Raw genomic sequence first — 19,462 nt, 5'->3', positions numbered from 1 at the left:
GAACAAATTAGACAGACATTTTTTTAAAAAATACAAACGATACAGGATAAAAGACACAACGAAAAAAACATTCTTAAATCGACTTACGTCAATTCATGAAATCGTTGGAGCGGTTTGGGGGTGACAGGAATCATGACGCACCACGGATGTTCAAAAGGTGAAACATGTTCCAGAAATGTGGCCTACACCGATATTGTTTCGTAATAGACAGAAATAAAAATGAAAGTGACGTCACACAGGGTATGATTGCAGCATAGGGTAGGCAGCCTTTGCATTGCGTGGTGACGTCGACAGCTTTGGGCAAGGTCACATTCCGATATTTGATCTTTGAATGCTCACCACACAGTTGCCGTATGAATAACGAGCCTCTTCTTGGTTCTTTCGGTAAAGTCGCGTAGAATGGAAATAATAAAATAATAAAAATAAAACATAATAAAAAATAATTACATATTATAAGTTTTTTATTATGTTTTTTATTATGTTTTATTTTTTATTATTTTAGTATTTCCATTCTACGTGACTTTACCGAAAGAACCAAGAAGATGAATCCCTGCAGTCACGAAAGCTTTAAATCGAAAAATAACGAGCCTCTTCAGTGTCGCCCATTGTAACGAAACAAAACAGATTACATCAAACCGAACGCTTGCAATGGATTTCATTCGCACCAGGAATCGGCTGCTCGGCTGAAACTCAGTCGAGGACCCATATTCTTACTGTGTATGGTGTTTTGTGGTGAAGAAGAATAAGAAGAAGAAATTCTAGATTTGAAGCTTTCGTGACTGCAAGGATTCATACTCTTAGGTTTTTTCGGTAAAGTCACGTAGGTAAAAAAATGAAATTAATAAAAGTAAAATAAAAATATACAAATACTGTTTCTTGGAATTTCTCTCACTTGATACAGCTATCGTGCTGTGACGGTTTCACCTGATGACGGAGACTTGTGTTGCCTCCGAAACGTCGTGATTTTTATTTTATTTTATTTTTATTAATTTTGCTGTTTTACCTACGTGACTTTACCGAAAAAACCTAAGAATATGAATCCTTGCAGTCACGAAAGCTTCAAATCTAGAATCAGTCGAGGACCACCAGCAGCAGCAGGGCTGTACAGACTGCGGAGAGGGAGAGAGAGCCTGCCAATCTGTCGCGAAGCCGCTGCACAAATGCGCACCGTGGAAACTCCGACAGCGCAGTGCAGCACGCGGTGGGAGAAACTAACAGCAGGCGTCGTGAATAACAATCACTCGATGTTTTTAATGTTACTCCTCGCCCCGGCAAAGTGCTGAGGCTTGCAGCGAATGCAAATCCCATTCCTCATACTCAAAAGATGTCCCTTGCCTGGCATCTAGGGATGTCAATTATTTACGTGGGCTGTAACATTAGTGCACTCGCAGACGCCGCCCGAGTCATGATGATGACGACCTGCTTCAGAAATGTGAGCACCAAAAAGAGGGAGATAGTTTTGGTGTTTGTGAAAGAGGTTCTTACGTTTGATGGTCAATCTCTGTTGCTGAGCACAGGCAAAGGGTCCAAAGGCAGGAGACGTCATGCAGCCTGCAATTGACAAGAGTTTTTACGTGGAGTTTTTTTTTATTGAGCAAGGTTATTAAATGAACTTGGGGAAAATTGAGAAGTTGGGAGGGAATTCCAAAGACGAGCAGTTTGAGGGGAGAAGCAGAACTGGAAATGTTTTGACCTGCAAGTGTGGTGGTTGAACACGGTCTGCGAGGCCGAATCCTCAACACGCGCGGATGAATCAATGAAGGCGTGGGAACTGAAACCATTGTATGTATGTACGTACGTATGTTGAACTTCTTTCGCACCGTACGCAGTCAGCTGTGCGTAATGGTAGTAATGAGACGAGCGCTATGGGGATTTTGTGAACACGTCTGATACAATTTGTCAGGAAAGGCACGACGCTGTTGGACTTAAGAACGTTGTAGGTTTTTATAGGGAGAGGCAGAAGCAAGTGCACTTTTACATTTTATTACCCATAATGCTTCATAATATTACCCATAATGCTTCTGCCGCAACTTTAAGCCATCGTATTGACCGTGACGCAAAGTAAAGTGTGGGCTCAGCTCGGACACATCGCTGGAAGGGATCATGTCCAGCGATCGAGTGGCACCTAAGGGAAAGATGACTCCCGAGCAGAGGTCGCAACCGGGTACCCGATACCCGTACCCTACCCGATACCCGGCTACCTGTTTGCGACACTGGTGCGGCCGGGCACGGGTAGGCCGTGAGTCACTGGTGAGTAACTGTTTGTCACTCATTTCCCAACGTCTTGTCTCTTCTCACAATTCAAGTTCCTAGAATCAACCCACCCGCGCCTGCAACATGGCTTCATCCCAGAGGTCGCAATCAGGTACCCGATACCCGTACCCGGCCGGGTACGGGTAGGGTACGGGTACGGCCGGGTACGGGTACCCCTTTGCGACCCTGGTGCGGCCGGGTACGGGTAAGGAATCAAAACCCGTTTGCGACGTCTGCTCCCGAGTGCACGTCCACCGTGGAGATGGAGTGATTAAATACGTTCGCGTGCAGGAGATGAATTTATTATTGCATCTCGCAAGACCCTGCGAGATGGTGATTGGCTTGAGGGGCACTTCATCCAGCGGTGGATAGGGCATGGCTGATAATGATGAATGCTCCATGATGAGGATTTAATTGAGGTTGTGCCGCACTCATCGATATGAGTGGAACAAGCGAGAATAACCACTGGTTAGGAGCAAGACGCTTTCTGAGTTTGAGCTTTGCTGCATGCAGCATGGAGAATTCTGCATACGGCGATTAGGCGCCGTCCATAAATGACGTCACGCACCTAGGGGGAGGGGGGGATCAGACATTTGTGACGATGTGACGAAGGGGGGGGGTTGAGAAATGTGACGTCACATCAAAATGCGCAACTTTAAATAAATATAGACAACACGTTCTACTTAATTAAATATGCTTTTTAATAAATGTTTTCTCCTACAACATCAGAGTGCAGCGCCACATTAAATACGCACTACAATGACAATAGTTTAAAGCGATTTGAAGCATGTTTTCTTTGTTTTTGGGGGGGGGGGGGGGTAGAGCTTTGTGACGTCATATTTGAGGGGGGGTCTGACTTTTTGTCACGCCGTGTGACGAGGGGAGGGGGCGGTCAAAAATCGTCAAAAATCGCGTGACGTCATTTATGGACGGCCCCTTAGTCCGCTCGCTGTACCGCCTTCTCCTGGCGAACGAGGGTATTGCAGCTCCTCGAAACCCACGGGAAGGGCGTTTCACAACATTGTGGTGCGATCCATCAACTATCCACTATCCACAGTGCTGGATCTCAGGTCACGTGCATAGCCATCACCGGCGCCAGGCTTGCTTCTATTAATCATATGCGAGTAGAACATTTGGACCCAATATTTGAATGTTGATCCGACGAGCGTGAACAAATCGAAGCATTTACAGAATGTTCATCTCTACGAAATAATTGCATTCGTGACAGTGCGTGGTTTTGGTTCGTGCTGCCCTGAGCTCCCATTTTAATTGTACGTCAGCCACAACCACGACAAAAAAGATACTTTTCGTAAAAGAACAGGAACTTTCTCCCAAGAAAACAAAAACAATTGGCTCCGAAACATGTTTTCTTGTCCAAGGCAGACGCCAGCATTCTCCGCCAAAAAAACAGGGTATCTGCTGACGAGCGTAGTAAATACAGTGGCCATTGACATTGCAGAGGTTAATACATGCACGTACGTATCAGACTCGGATCAAATAACCGCTCCAGCAGAGCTCATGCTAAGGCTGACCTCGCTTCGTCCTTTGAGCATAAATCATTAAAGAGGTGGCCGTGTGTAAAGAGAGAGGGGGGCGGGGAGAGAAAATAAGTGGGCGAGCAAATAAATAAATAACACGTGGTCACACAGAGTTCCGTGCTCTGCCCTTCAAGTGCACGTTCCTGCCTCTCGTGTCTGCACGTACACACCGCTTGTGGGATGCCCACAGCGTGTGCGCGCACGCGCGTGCATGGACACGTGTGAGTCGTGGCCAAAGTCAGAAAATAATAAATGCCTCCTGGTGCGGTGTTGACATCACCGCAAGACCCACGACGATATGTGACCAGGTTCCAAGCCATGCTCGTGTGGAGCGTTGCCACCCGTTCGTTCTGGTTTTCCCAGGACGTCTTCGTTTGGATGCAATTGCCCTGGGAAATCCTGGGAAAACCAGTCTTTGTGGGGACATTCAATCTCCCAGGTTTTGTCATTTGCAGAATAACGCACCGGCCAAAACATGCATTCGCATGTAGTTCTCCCCTCTACCAATACTATTAGATATTCTTCTCTCCAAAATGTCACGGTTTTTTGCACCTCAAAGGTGGCACCTCCTCTCATGCCTGCCTCAAAAGCATTTTCTGCAATAGCTCACCGCAGAAAAAGCGACAGCCAGCATATTTAAGCTATAAGGGGGACCTTTGCGTATGTGTGCAAAAAATCGGGAGCGGTTGCGCAGCGGTTAACATGCTGCAGTACGAACGCGACAACCCAAGTTCAATTGCCGCTCATGGCCAACACTAGTGATGATTATGTGAACCGGTCGTGGGCCTCCCCTAGATCGACTCAGCCTGAAATGAGGACCTGGTGCGATGTGTAAATATTACCACTCGGCAGACAAACGCGGCCGGGCGTGTTGCTGTCCACCCACCCCCACGTGTGTTGTAAGGCCCTTCATAGGTGCTAATCGCTAACAACACTTGGCCCAAAAGTATGTTGAAGCTATATGGGGAATCTTTGTCTTTGCATGTGCAAAAACAATATAAATATTATTTACTTGTGTTGCATCATATAAGTCATCACATTCATTGTATTTTCAGTTAATAATAATATCGGATTTATAATGCTAAAACATTTCGCGCAGTGGATTAGGACATTTCATTCATCATTGTTTCTCATACTAAATTTAGTGCTAAAGTAGTGTCGAGTGTTAGAGAGCCACTGAAATTACTTTAAAATTTCCTAGCTCTGAATAGTTTACCCGTGAGAGGGGAAACAGGGCAGAGGGTTCACTAAAACTTACCTCCGTTTCACTACGTTAACCATAGAACCCAGCACAAAACAACGTCATTAATCAGCGACACCCATCATTACCACGCCCCTCAAGGGATTTCAATTCATAGCGGCAGTGAGGGCACTTGGGCAACGTTAAGGGCAACCGTTACAGGCAACGTTCACTCGCGACACATTGACCGTGAGCCACTTACTTTGATCGTAACCAGCCGTGGATGTATCCACTGCTGGATGAAGGTCTCACTCCTGACCGTGATCTCATGCCATGGTCTCGCGGTGTGGAAGTCCCTCCGTCGTCATCTTTGGCCACTTGCCAACAACCTTCGTCAAGTGGCCGGTCAATGCGAAGTCTCCTCCACCTTGAATGTGTTATCTGGCGCACGTGTACCTCTTAACAGCTGGTGGCACAGCAGGGGTCACCAGCTGGTGCATCTGCCAGTCATCTCAGTCAAGTCAACCCCGTGACATCTGCTGGGTCACGTCCCCTGGCCTCCTGCCAGCAGCGAGCCTTCGACGCTTCACGTGGCATCAACATGCACCTGGCCTGGCACGGGCGCCGTGGTGACGTCGCCGCCACTCGGTGGCGAATGCCGCTCGCTGTTGTCTCTCAGTGTCATGTCAAGCACGCACCTCCTCCGTGCTTTGCGCACTTTTCAGCTTTTGTTCCATTGTCTTTGTTTATGAATAATCTATAATAGTCGGTGAAAAAAATATGTAAAATTTATTAAAACCTTCTTTATACACATTGATGTGTTGCTTTTGATGAAAAAGTTCGGTTTTCCAGAAGTACCCCAACCTTCTCTTGGTCGGATTGTCGATATAATAATTTTGATCCTGGGCTGCTTTCAGCAGCTGTCCTCGGTATGTGTACTCTGATACACTACTGATAAATTATATAACTGGCAAACACCTCCAAGTAGAAGCACCTACGGTAAGGGGCCGTCCATAAATGACGTCACGCGATTTTGGACGATTTATGACCCCCCCCTCCCTTCGTCACACGGCGTCACAAAAAGTCAGAGCCCCCCCTCAAATATGACGTCACAAAGCTCTGCCCCCCCAAAATCATATTTCTATTTTGAAAACATGCTTCAAATCGCTTTTCATTCCGTGGAATTAATATATGATTGTTAAAATTGTACTCTCCATTTTGCTTCGTTCTACTACAAAGTTTCAAGTATTTTTTATAGTTATAATTACTTTTAATATTTTATAATTATGAGATGATTTCAATGTAATATTCTGAACATCTGCAGTTTTAGTTAGACGTTGAATATTTGCAAGTGAATTTTATGCTAAATTTAAGCTTTCCAACACCTCCTTTTTAATACGTGTTCTCTCCTACAACATCAGAGTGCAGCGCCACATTAAATACGCACTACAATGACAATAGTTTAAAGCGATTTGAAGCATGTTTTATTTTCAAAATAGAAATATGGTTTTGGGGGGGGGGTCAGAGCTTTGTGACGTCATTTGAGGGGGGGGTCTGACTTTTTGCAACGCCGTGTGACGAGGGGAGGAGGGGGGGGTCAAAAATCGTCCAAAATCGCGTGACGTCATTTATGGACGGCCCCTTGCTTCAACTGCCGCTCCTGGAGATCAAACCAGCGGGCACTCTTCTGCATTGCAAGTCGAGTGCACTAACCACTACACCCCCGTAAAGTTGTGTCGGGAGTAAAGAAAGAAAAAAGACGAATCATCAACTGAAGCCAAATAGGGCTGAGTGCAATCTTGCTGCGGGAATAGTGGCCATACAAACATTTACAGTGCAGGGCCAGGGAACGTTTTGGCATCTTTTATGTGGGCAATAGAGAAATAAATAAATAAAGATACCGCGGACAGAGAGAGAGAGGTACCTTTATTTATGGACTCGCATTAATAGTTAATGGCTCGTGAGGCGCCGCTTGCAGTAGTACACAGACTAAGGCCACTTTGTTGAAAACTGCACACCACTGAGTTATTTAACCTTTGGGGATGGTTTTTTCCGTTTAAGTTGTGGGATGAAAATGTTTTTGGCGGGTGTTTCTTCGTTGATGCGAAGATGGAATGAATATCGGCGATTAGATAATTGCCTATTGTATGTTGGTTATTAAAAAAAATAGTTAACGTGGAGGAGATAACCTTACTGTAAGACGTGTACGACTATTTATTTTTCTTTTTTTTTTACACGTGTATGCGTGTTACAAATATATTTATTGCTCATCTCCTCACCTTTTGATGGCATAAACGCAACAATTTTGCACATTACTGTCATAGTTTAGGCCCGCAGAGGTTTGCGTAAATATATAAAAAATAATCTGTCGACATCGCTCATCATCGTGATGGCACCGTTGCTTTTATAATTAAATATTCATCGAGAGGTGAAAATGCGTGCCAAAAATAAAAAAATGAGCAGCCTCCTGCTAGCTGAAGCTGTCTTCTCTGTCTTGCTTTCAGGAAAGTGTAAGCATCATCACGGTCTGAATGTAGCTCCCCTCCCCCTTGCCTCCCCAACGCACGTGAAGTGGCGGTGTTTGTCCCAGCCCGGGTCACGGGCCCTCCCACAACCCGTGCCCACAAGACACTGGTAGGGTGTTAGGCGTGTGGTTCAGGGGTCGAGATGTATTTGGGACAACACGTTCAAGTCCTCTGCTTGCAAACCTGCCCAGTCGAACCAAACTAATGTCAGTCACTAAACAAAAATAACACGTTTCCACAACACCTCCGATTAGCACGGTTGGCTACGAAAGAAGTTCAACAAACATCATCAACGCGATCCATGGGCAGATATTCCGTAGATATCCACTGCACAATCGTTATTTGTTTCCATTTTCCTCTGTCTTGTGCGAATGTGCTCAAGTTCGTGCCACATCTCTCTGACACCAATCTCTGATGTGGTCGTTAAACCATTCTATATTCTTAGGTTTTTTCGGTAAAGTCACGTAGGTAAAAAATTAAAATTAATAAAAGTAAAATAAAAATAAAAAATGAAAATCACGACGTTTCGTAGGCAACACAAGCTTCCGTCTTCAGGTGGAACCGTCACAGCCCGACAGCTGTATCAAGTAAATGAGAGATAACAAGAGATACCACTCCGTATATATAATGGTTGAGGGGGGGTCCAGGAACGGCACACTTTTTATTATTATGGTAAGGTGCGGCTTGAGACTATGAATAGACTGCATAACGCATTCTCTGTTAGGTCTTCCTCTCTTTCCGGTTCCTTCCATTGTTTTCCGAACAACGCGCATAGACACAACACAACCCTCGTGCTCTTACTTTTACTCTCATCACTTTGCAACGTCGTAGCAAAAAAAAATACAAATAGCGATGCCTCGAGGTGAGCGGATGTGCTCAGAAATATCATCGCATCGAGGTTCCACTGCTGAGATCCTGGGTTTGAACCTGAGGTTCTGCGACCTGTGATTCAACCAAGTTCTCAAATGCACGGAGTTGATGGAGTAATCCCAGTCATGGATGACTAAATAGCTACAAATATCTCTGATAGCAGGACATGCGTTCAAGTGTCCCCCATGTGTTATGGATAAAAGGATCATTGCAAGGATCTCAAAAGAAGTGATGTGAAATCCGTGGGTCATACTTCAATATCAGGGTGGCAATGCTCTGAGGATTCTGAATGGATTCTGCATCTCATTACAATATCAAAATTCGATTAAAACTGGGACGCAATGAATGAAAATTTACTCTGATAAGGGAACAAAAAAGTTGTGTATTGAGATACAAGTCGATCGTTGTTTTGATGCATGTGACGGGCATGAGCCATTTGCACACAGATAGAAACGTTTATTTATCTTAGGTAACAACATTGTTGAAATTAAAGCTATGGAAGGATGTCTAGCCAGTGTAGAAGATAGGATTTGATTGCACTCTAGAGGCTCCCTCTGTAGTGGAGACCCATACACCCGCAATGGTTTGAGCAAGCAATTGCAGGGCCGCGCCTTTACCTTATTTTATAGCTGCTGTAGCATCTGATGCAATGGGACATTACGTGGAACGGTTCCAGCCAGCTCGTGGTAGGCTTTTCAACTACGATTGAAATGATTCATGTGTTAGCTCTCTCCATCTGTCTCTGACTCTCATGAAGTTGATCCAAAGTAAGTTCAACTTTAGTATGAGGTCGCGTCTCTCTTATGAATATACTCCATGGAGAAACCGGACAAATTGATCGACGTGTTGCCAAACAACAAAAAAGAAATGCGTTCAAGGAATTAACAAAAGCGGTTATCGCCGCATGACGCTAGAGGGCGAAACTGAGCCAGTTTTACAACAAACTTGAGAGTGTGGTGTGATCAGTGCGCATTCGTAATGGACTCGACTCGTAGCGTGTGCGATAATACGTTTTTATACTTAACACATGACTAGTTGTAAGTGTATGCCGAAGTACAACAAGTAATTTATTTAGCAAACTTTAATTTTATTCTTCCCAAGGTACCATGAAACAAGGAATTTGATTGCTTTCGTTATTATCGTAGAATAACCGCGCAGGTTGAGTGTATAAAAGAGCGCTTTGCTTATAATTGCCCCTTAATTGCATTTGGGGGAAAAGTAGTAAAGACACAAGCAGCATTAGAATGCTGCTCAAATAATGTACGAACAATATTCTTCAGTCCTTTGCCAACAATCCAGCGCTTGGACGGAGGCCCCTCCGCGTGGGTTGTTTGACCAGACAATCACTTCGGTGGTCACGGTATGGTTTGGTGACCTGAACTCAGGTCGCTTGGGTATGTAAGGACTCATCGATGAGACCTTTTTGCCAGTATCAATGCGTATATTCTTTCGGTAAAGTCACGTAGAAGGAAAATAATAATAAAACAATAAAATAAGATAATTCTCACGTTTCGGCCACAACGGAAGCAGCCGTCCTCAGGTGAGGACGAAACGTCGTGAGAATTATCTTATTTTATTATGTTTTATTTTTATTATTGTATTACTTCCCTTCTACGTGACTTTACCGAAAGAACCAAGAAGATGAATCCTTGCAGTCACGAAAGCTTTAAATCGAAATTTAATGCGTATATTATCAGAGCATGTTTGTTTGCATTTTTGCCACAGGTGTGTGTGATTAAAGCAGACTTGACGCCTTGAAATAGGTATAAATTAGGTGTTTGAACATCTTGACATCTGTTTTTTTTTATTGCCAGAAAGGGTAAAGCCAATTTTTTTGAAAATCAACGACTCATTGCGTCATCTATCGAACCGGTTGTTTCGATCACATTACTGTACGCGTGAAAATCACGGGCGTGAGAGCAATCATTTATTTACAATTTGTGCACATTATTTGCAAATCATATCCTGATGGAGCAAACAAAACTATCCAACGAAGTAAAACCGTAGAAACAATACAAGCTTGATGTAAACGTTCTAGACGAAACAGAATTACATCTTAAGCGAATTCAACTCTGCGGTGACCTTTTGAAAGTTTGGGTTCATATAAAAAAAACTCAGCAGTGGGAGGGGGGGGGCAACATTAAACAAACTGAAGCCTTGACGATAAGAGTTTGGAAAGCAGCCCCCTTCAGCCTTTCCCCCAATGTTAGACGGTTCAATTAAATTGCCACCGTGATCGTGAAAATTCATCAAAACGCTGTTGGGGATGGGGTGGGGGGCATGTGGGCATCAGTAGTTAACTACCTCGCCTGGTATACAGGAGGTCATGGGTTCAATCGTTAATCTGACGCTGCCTCCTGTATGTTTGGAGTTTGTGTCTCTCTCTCCACCGTGGTCGCGTGTTCTGTTTTTTTTGTTCCTCCACATTTAGAATCACCGTGCATTTAGAGTATTTGCGCTGCTATACATTTCTACATGATAAGCCACTTCGTTGAGCTCTCATTTGTGGCCTGACCGCTACTGAAAAAGAACTGCATAGCTCAGTGGACCTTACCTGGGAAAAATATAGTATAATAGTCGTAGTACACACGTATTGCGAGCCCAAATTCCATTTTTAGGCGCAATCTCCAAAACACGAAATGGCGAGTACAATGTCTACCGAAACGCATTTTTTGCCACGACTGGCACTGCCCACTGCACAAGTGTGCCTTCCTCGCTCGGGGACTTTAGGAATGCCATCTCTCTTGCACTTAAACACAGAACGTTTTGCTCGACTGTATATAAACCATTGTGTGCCGCTGTTGTGCGAGGACGGGTTAACTGACCCTCGAGGGCAATGTTTTTGCTTGCAAGAGACACCAAACATTCCTTTAAACCAGCTTTCATCTTGGCAATCGTCGTAGCCTTTTCTGTCATAAATAGCAAACAAGAATAAAGCATTACATTTCGATTTAAAGCTTTCGTGACTGCAGGGATTTATCTTCTTGGTTCTTTCGGTAAAGTCACGTAGAAGGGAAATACTAAAAATAAAATATAATAATTATTTTATTATGTTTTATTTTTATTATTGTATTATTTCCCTTCCACGTGACTTTACCGAAAGAACCAAGAAGATGAAAGCATTGTCTTTCCCCCCCCCCCCCACCAATTTCCATTTAATCAGCAGGACATAATATATTTATAATTTCTCTCTTTACGTTTATTCGTTTTGTTATTTATTTATTTAACCTCATGTAACATTCTTTAGCGATTTATATATTACCTTGAATGAAACTAATTATAGTCCTGAGTGGGTTGAGACTGGGTTTAAGTGATATTACATGCTAATATTATTTGACTGCCTTCCAAATGGATTACTCAGTCTGTAAGGGTGAGTCAATACATTCGAACATGCGATTTTTTTAAGCCCTCATCATTCTCAGGCCCCAATTCAATACCTCTTACTCAGTTCAACGTTTACAAGCGTCATATTCTTCATGTGTGTGTATGTCAGCGCGCTTGCCTGTGCATATGGGAGCGGTATTGCAGTGGTGAGCGCACTGCGTTATGAACAAAGTGACCCGAGTTCGATTCCCGCCTAAGGCCACCAACACCAGCGACGATTATCTGAACATGTGCTGGGCCTCCCCTAGAACAACTAGGCCTCAAATGAGTGCCTGGTGCGATGTGTAAACATTGCCACGAGGGAGACAAAGGCGGCCGGGCGTAGTGCTGTGTCGGCCTTCATAGGTGCTTGCTAACAGCACTTGCCCCAATAGCCTGTTAAGGTTATGCGGGGGGGGGGGTTGTCGTTGAGTGTGCGCAGAGTGAGTTGTGGATTTTTTTGGTCGCTTAAAGTTCGGGAAACTGTTTGGTCGTTGTGGTGTGATGTTTCATTTTTTTTAAACTTTGGGTGAATTTATTCCAAATTCTCCATATTCTGAAAGCTGTGGTTTTCAAATCACCGGCTCATATTGTCTTGCACTCTATTTCGTCATCATTATCATCAGCAGCCACTGAATGAAGGTCTCCCCACACAGTCGCCATACCTTCAAGTCCTGCAATGCTACACTCCATCTCACTCCTGCGTATAAGCTGATATCCATCTCCGAGGCAGTAATCCTTGTGGGCTCCCTCCTTTGGCTGTTATTCTGTCACCAGTCTTGCCCATCAGCCATCATCTTTTTCGCGATATGCCTTGTCCAAGGCCCCATACTGGTTACGAACATTCAATTGTGCTTTTTAACGTACACTTTACAATGTTTACTCCCGCCGAAACAACACAAAATATGACACGGATTAGCATTTTAAGCAGCCGTCATTGAGCAACATTTAATGAAAAAAATAGTTTTTGGGGTTGTCCAGCTATCAGTCGTATGCACAGAGGCACTAAAGTACGGAAATATATTGGCAGACAACATGGGAGATTTCTCAGATGAATCAAAACCCAGGACCTCTACCAACCACAGAGCATCTCGTTATCTACTCATGTGTGCGTGGTTTCATGTGAATCCTTTTTTGAATAGAGTGATGTATGGCGCTATAAAAGTATGCGTGTGTGCGCTTTGGCATGCGCGTGTGCGTGTGTGCCTGCATGCACGTGGGTGTTTGTGGTCCATGCTAACAGGCCAGTGGCTGCTCATCGGACCCACTTTCCGAGCCCACAGACACGACTCGTCTCAAGGTGAGGCGTCCATCACGAGCCTGTGGAACGAACAAGATTCTGTAACTACGGTAACAGCGCCTGTGTTTTGTAAGGGGTCTTTTTCTTTTGTATCCGTGGGATATTTGTAAATACGCCCACACGTGAAGCGAGTTCATATTTGCCCTTGAGGATCTTGTGCAGCCGTACTTGAATGTCATTGTGGTGAACCCGAACATCAAAATCGCAATTTAAAATTAACTTAGTACCCGATTGTGGACTCGGAGATGTCACTCAATTGAGCCTGAGACGCACACAGTGACACCCAGAGCCTTGGAAGAGTAAAGGTGATTGGGTGCGGTCTCATGATACTGTGAGTGCATCAACACCACCCCCAAAAAAAGAAACGACCTTGCGCTCGGTGCTTGCAATTATATTTACCCATACAAGTCATGAAACATGCTGAACATGCCGTTTCTATAATTCTACTCGGCAGTTAAAGCAGTCGACGTTATGTATGTCTGAACTTTTAATGGCACCTTTAAAAAATTGCCTTTCGAGTCGTTCTCAGCATTATAATAAGGCAGGATGGTAAGCAATCGTTACACAATCACTCAGTTTAACACGCAGGCTTTCGTGACCAACATTATCCATGATAAATGTTTTTTTGGGGTTAGATGGCATCAATCTAAATGTGTCGTTAAACTCACCACCACACGACACAGCCAATGATTAAGGTTTGTCACGTCAACAAAATGCACCAATTTGTTACTTCTTAAGCACATTTACAATTTCAGTACGATGTTTCACTGGTGATTACAACCAGCTTCATCAGGCGATAGCCATAATTGTGAAGAAGTCTTCCTGTTTCGGTCTTAAACAGGGTAAAGGTGATATCATCACATAAACATATCAGGTGCAAATATCAGATCATGTTAATCTGAGAATATGTATTATCTATTATTACTTGGGTTATTCACAGTTAATCAACATACATAATGTGTGTACATTATGTTGATCTGAGAATAAGCAGGTAATATGCAGTACCTATGGTTGGCTGCTCACAGCCAATCATCACTGGTTTTGCTCTTAACTGTCCCCTGAGATAGATTAGCTCATTCATTCTAAAACACTCAAAAAAACATTTGGTCATGCAACTCAAGCAGAACCTTACGAGAGAAAAACGAAATCTCTATTGCTCAGTCCGACTTTTACGGGTAAGTATTTGAACTTCCTGCATAACGAGGGACAGCGATAGAATTGTGTAAATACACGTGCTTTTTACAAGGTGAGAGATATTCACTGGTGTTTGCAAGGTCCATCCATGGGTAAATTATTTAATGAATCTGTGCATAACAAATAAATGTGACCCGGTAACACTGAAATTGTACGTTGGTGAATAATGGCCACTGGCTGAGCCAGTGGGGGGGGCACGTGTCCCCCCAGTGCCAGGGACTCTATGAGAAGATAGGACAATAGTCTGAGTCCATAATTGGCAATAAGTAACGGCAAAGCGGTTATAAGGGACTCACAGAATTGTGCGCAGTTGCGTATACAGCACACGACTTCAGCGAGCGCGATGCCGATCACACGACGCGGTTCGAATTCGACCCTCGATCGATGGCTGTGCTATTGCCGTACACGCGTCGAATAAAAAGCAAGGGACAAGTCCTTACTCACTAACAACTCCTCTATCATTCTTCATTGCTGGAGGGGTTGACCCCCTACCTGAAAATCCTGGCTCCGCCATTGATAATGACCACTATATTTGTGGGAGGGACAGGGGTTCACGTTGTCCCTCACATTAGGAATTGCGGGTGCATATAATAAATAAATTAAACAATTCTTTATTGTAAACTATTGAAAATAAATTAATAAGTGTGCCCGGTTGGTGGGGGGCATTGCCCCCCCCCTCAGGGCCGACCCCCCCCCCACCCATGCGTATGCGCTGGAGGCCCAAGCAAAGCCCCCACCTTTCTATTCAGTCCCTCCAGAAAAACGCGGAGTTTTTTGGTGATTGTTGCGGGCAAAAATCGTTGATTATGCGGCACGTTTTCTTAAAAAATGCGATAGAATATGCGGGATATTTATGCAATTTTATGCGATTAAATTGCGGGAACTTGCAAAAATTGCGGGAACTTGCAAAAATTGCGGGAACTTGCAAAAACTGCGGTTTGATGAAAAAGAGAAAAAAAAGTGATTCCCCCAACACCCTATTCACTAGGCTACTACTTTAATGTAAAGAGTCATTTCTTATTACTTCCTATGATAAGCAAGCATACTACATCACAGAAAGTGCTGGGAATATTTAAGTTCTCATCTTGTTTTATTTCAGACCTTAACAAACAGATGGCTCAAACTTACAAAACATTGAGTCGAACAAGTTCTGTAGCTTTACAAAATGAATATGCTACAACTTCTGTAAAAATGAATAAATAAAATATTAAAAAATTAAATGTGTGCTTCCTGTTTTACAGAGGTAGCTATACAAAACAGACATCTTCTGTTAAAATAAGTGTTTTCAGTGCACAGTAACGTAAGCAATACAGTAACAGTACAGTCTTACAGTAATGTAAATTTACATACTACTAACAAAAAAGTGCAATCTTACAACTGTAAAGTTGCATAAACTCTTCATCATGGTTTCATTGGCATCGCGGGGTTCGCAGCTTTTCAATGATGTCGCGTAATGAGTGACGTCACTTCATAACGTTCCCATGGCAACAGGGGAAATGGCTGCGCTTGTGTGAAGTAAACGCAACATTTTTCAACTTTCTGCTAAGATATATGTGACTTTTTGCAACGAAAATGCGGGGATTATGAAATCATGCAAGCCCGCATATTTTGCGCGCGGAAATCTGCAATTTATGCGGCGAAAGTGCGGCGTATTTGAAAAAACGCGCCCCCCGCATAAATATGCGGACTTTGGCTGATTTTGCGTGGAATCTTGCGATCGCATAATCGCGTTTTTCTGGAGGGACTGTCTATTTCTAGTTCCGAGTGAGATGACAAGAGGTAATATTGAGTTGATTTTATTTGTTACGCAGATGATCCCATTTAGACAGTTTTCTGGCTCTTTTACATGGGAGACCCGTGGTGTTGTGAGCACAGCAGCAGCAGCAGCAACAAGACAAAAAGGTCAATATTGCAGAGAACGATTACAAAGTCCTTGAGGGATATGGCACAAGAAATGAGGTATTTAAAGGTCATAAACAAGACGCACGCGAGTCAAAAGCCAGGGCGAATGTAATAAGCGCAAGAGGCGCCAGAATCAGTGAGGTACAGGCGCAAGTAAGCTCTTTGTTTTTGTTTAATAGGAAATAAGACTGTGGGGGAAGAAGAGGGAAATCAAGCTGCAGATGAGTGGCCCTTAGGGTATTACAGAAACGTGGAGCAGCAATGCAGAAATACTTTTTTTTTACCAAACTAAGTTTTAGCAAATGGGATTTTTAGTGGAAATTAAGGAGGCATTTATCAGGCTATGCGAGGGCGTTAGAAGAACTAAGTGGGCCTTTAGGTAATTGGCAGATTTGTTTAAGAGAACCTTTAGGATGAATACAGCCCAGTGACGGTCCCTCTGGATATCCATGGGCGACAGATTTGAGTTAGTGTACCGGTTGTAACGATGAGTTCTATGGGGGGCAACGTCAAGGCCAAAACGAAGAGTGGAGTGGTACAATAGAGCGAGACGTTTTAAGGTTAAGAAGCTAGGCGGTAGATGGTGTCACAATAATCAAATATGGGCAAAATTGTGGCTTTAACTATATTCAGATGGAGTCGATGTGGGAACACAGCATTTGTTTCTGTATTGGCTTTTCATGTCGATGGGGAACTGAAATTTGAGCTGACATTTGGTGCACCCCAAATCTTTCATGAATCCAGGGTCTCTGGAGCTGATTAGTCCCTTAAGATGTTTTCTTTATTCTGGTTATGCCTAACGCCACCGCTGTGTGCGACTGTCGTTGTTAGAGTTTAGGAATGGCTAGGGGTCACACACAAAAAAAACAGCCACCGTCTCTTATTTGAAACGTGGGGTGGTGGTTGGCCTGGCTGCCGCTCTCCCCACCGCGTGAATATACAAGTTGAGCCCCACCAGGTGTTTGATTTTTGCAATAAGCGTCACTCAATCGATTTATGCCCCGAACGATTTATAGCCGGACGAAATAAACCTTGCCAACTTAAATGTGGGTAAGTAGGAAATAAACCGGAAGCCCATTATTACTGCGTTAAATCATGGGCACGGATATTCACTTGCAATGTAATGAACAGAGTGGCTGGTAAGGCAGCCACATAATGTTGTGGCTGCAGTAGATTTATGGTAAAGCTTGGGCATATCCTCACCAAAACATCACTCTTTAGGGAACCCAAACACAATTTGTTTAGTCTCAGTTTGAAAGTATTTAAAACTCTGCTAAATGTCCAGCCTCCCCCATGAGGATGCCTTTTATTTCGAAAGATTTTCTGTTATTTTAAAATATGGCATATTTATGGGTTTCTCAAAGATCTACACATGTGGAAGATTATAAGATGGTGACCACTCTCGGGCAAGAATGAGCACTCTGGCAACATCCGAAGGGTATTACTGTGTGCGTGGCTCAAGGCGTCTCTCCATTGCGAAGTCACTCAGAGATACATGCACCTGCCTCTGCGCAGTGTACCTACCCTAGAGCTCATAATGCTCGCTGTGAGTTACTGTGGAGCATTATGGTCAAAGCATATATAAGCAAAACTCAATGCTCAGTCTCCACATATACATACACATAAAACATTTATTCAGTCCATTGTCTTATTGGCTTTCCAGACTAAAATGATCCATCTACATACATTTAACAAGCCTGGCTCTGTTGATGAGACCCAGACGGTTAGAACAGGCCCAGAGTTTGCTTTGCTGATATATTAATTTACCCATAATGTTCCACAGCCACTCACAGCGAGTGTTTATATTGCTTTTTGAGTTGTACAGGTCCCCATAGTTTAGATGGAATATTCTTGCAAAAAAACATTTGGTAACCCAACGTTTGTTTCATTAGCCATATCTGTTTTGAGTTGTTGCTTTTGTTTTCAGTATTATTATTATGAATCATCAATGTGGGGAGTAGACAGTTGTGCAGCGATACAAGCACTGTGCTATGAACTCACTGTAACCCAAGTTGGATTCCCAGTCATGGCTAACATCAGTTGGCGATATCTGAACCGGTCCTGAGCACCTCCCTTTACCATCCTGCACTGACCAGCATGGTGAAGTATAGTCAACACAACCCCCATGACAACTCACACAGCATTGGAGGAGGCCTACATACAGCAGTGGATGAACCCTCATTCATATTTACCATTAAACGATCATGCATTAACATTAAACACTCTGTCCAACCAGCAGTAAAAATGGGTGGACCACAGTCAGTCGATCTGCAGGTCACGTGTTGCGAGGTCACAGTGTGGTGGATACTCCCATCTCTTCCAGGATGTCTGGCCAGCGTGGAAGAGTAGACCAAATACCCTCTAGAGAGCAGCTCTCTAGAGCTCCCTCTTCATGGAGGCCCTTCTGCCAGCAGTGGCAGGGCTTGCATCTGTATTTCAGTAAACAGACGACTCACTTCATTCTGAATGGCGTGCGCGCCCGTTGTGTGTGGATGTGCAGCAGGGGAAGAGCCGAAAGAAGCGCAGCGAAGAGGCCAACACGGTGCGCTACAGCAAGATGATGAGGAACAGCCTCTTCCAGCTCATGATGTACACGCTGGACCCTCTGGGCGATGGTGAGGTGCCCAAGCGGGCCACGACGAAAGCTCGCACACACTTCGCCCGCAGAGCCTCCGTGGCCGTGCCGGGCTAACTTCACGGAGTGGCCACACACACAAAAAAACCACAGAGGGGACGCACTTCGTGTGTGTGTGTGTGCGCGCGGCCGTGTTCTCGCTTCTCAAAACCCCCACAAGCACAAAATAGGTTCAAGAGTGCAAGCCGAGAAAGAAGATCGTGTGTTAAAAATTAGCAGTGTGCACCTAAGTATAAACACTAAAACTACACAAGTTGAAACCTTGACATGTCATTCTTTTTTTTTTAGGTCCTTCAGCCAACAGAGGACTTGTGTTCTATGTGTCTGTCATGCTTCACCCCATCCATGCATTCAGTCACCCTTTGTCTGTACGTTTCCCTGTCTGTCTGTCTGTTTGACTAAGCTTTAGGATTACGTATGTATGTCTGTTGAACTTCTTTCGCACCCGTACGTGGCCAACCGTGCTACACGCGCAAAGACGGGGGTGATATTGTGCCGACCCTTGATGCACAAACGCAGCTGTGAACGTGGCCTCGGGCCAAGCTGTGTTACGTGCCGGGAGCACACGTGCCCTTTGAGAACCTTTAGCTTTGCCGTGTGTCATCGTTACAGAAATCCGAGGGACCGCCGCCAATGAGAAGTTCTATGACTCAATCGCAAAAGAAGGTAATTGCAGGCGCATTCCGCCAGTTGCATGACATT

General features: G+C 44.1%; 1 protein-coding gene across 4 annotated transcripts in view; it reads left to right on the top strand.

Moving 5' to 3' along the window:
- Window positions 1-19,462, top strand: part of LOC144935445 (sodium/potassium/calcium exchanger 2-like) — a 58,015-nt gene that overhangs the window by 18,502 nt on the left and 20,051 nt on the right. For 2 of the 4 annotated variants that reach the window (XM_078862084.1, XM_078862088.1), the window contains exons 3-5: window positions 12,973-13,029; window positions 18,626-18,740; window positions 19,373-19,426. In XM_078862084.1, coding sequence (XP_078718210.1) covers window positions 12,973-13,029; window positions 18,626-18,740; window positions 19,373-19,426 — 226 coding nt within the window. The remainder of the gene's footprint in view (window positions 1-12,972; window positions 13,030-18,625; window positions 18,741-19,372; window positions 19,427-19,462) is intronic. The other 2 variants (XM_078862086.1, XM_078862085.1) reach the window with 2 other exon arrangements.

This window comes from Lampetra fluviatilis, chromosome 13, assembly GCF_964198595.1.
Source record: "Lampetra fluviatilis chromosome 13, kcLamFluv1.1, whole genome shotgun sequence".
NCBI lineage: Eukaryota > Metazoa > Chordata > Hyperoartia > Petromyzontiformes > Petromyzontidae > Lampetra > Lampetra fluviatilis.
This window is presented reverse-complemented; position numbering and strand designations above follow the sequence as displayed.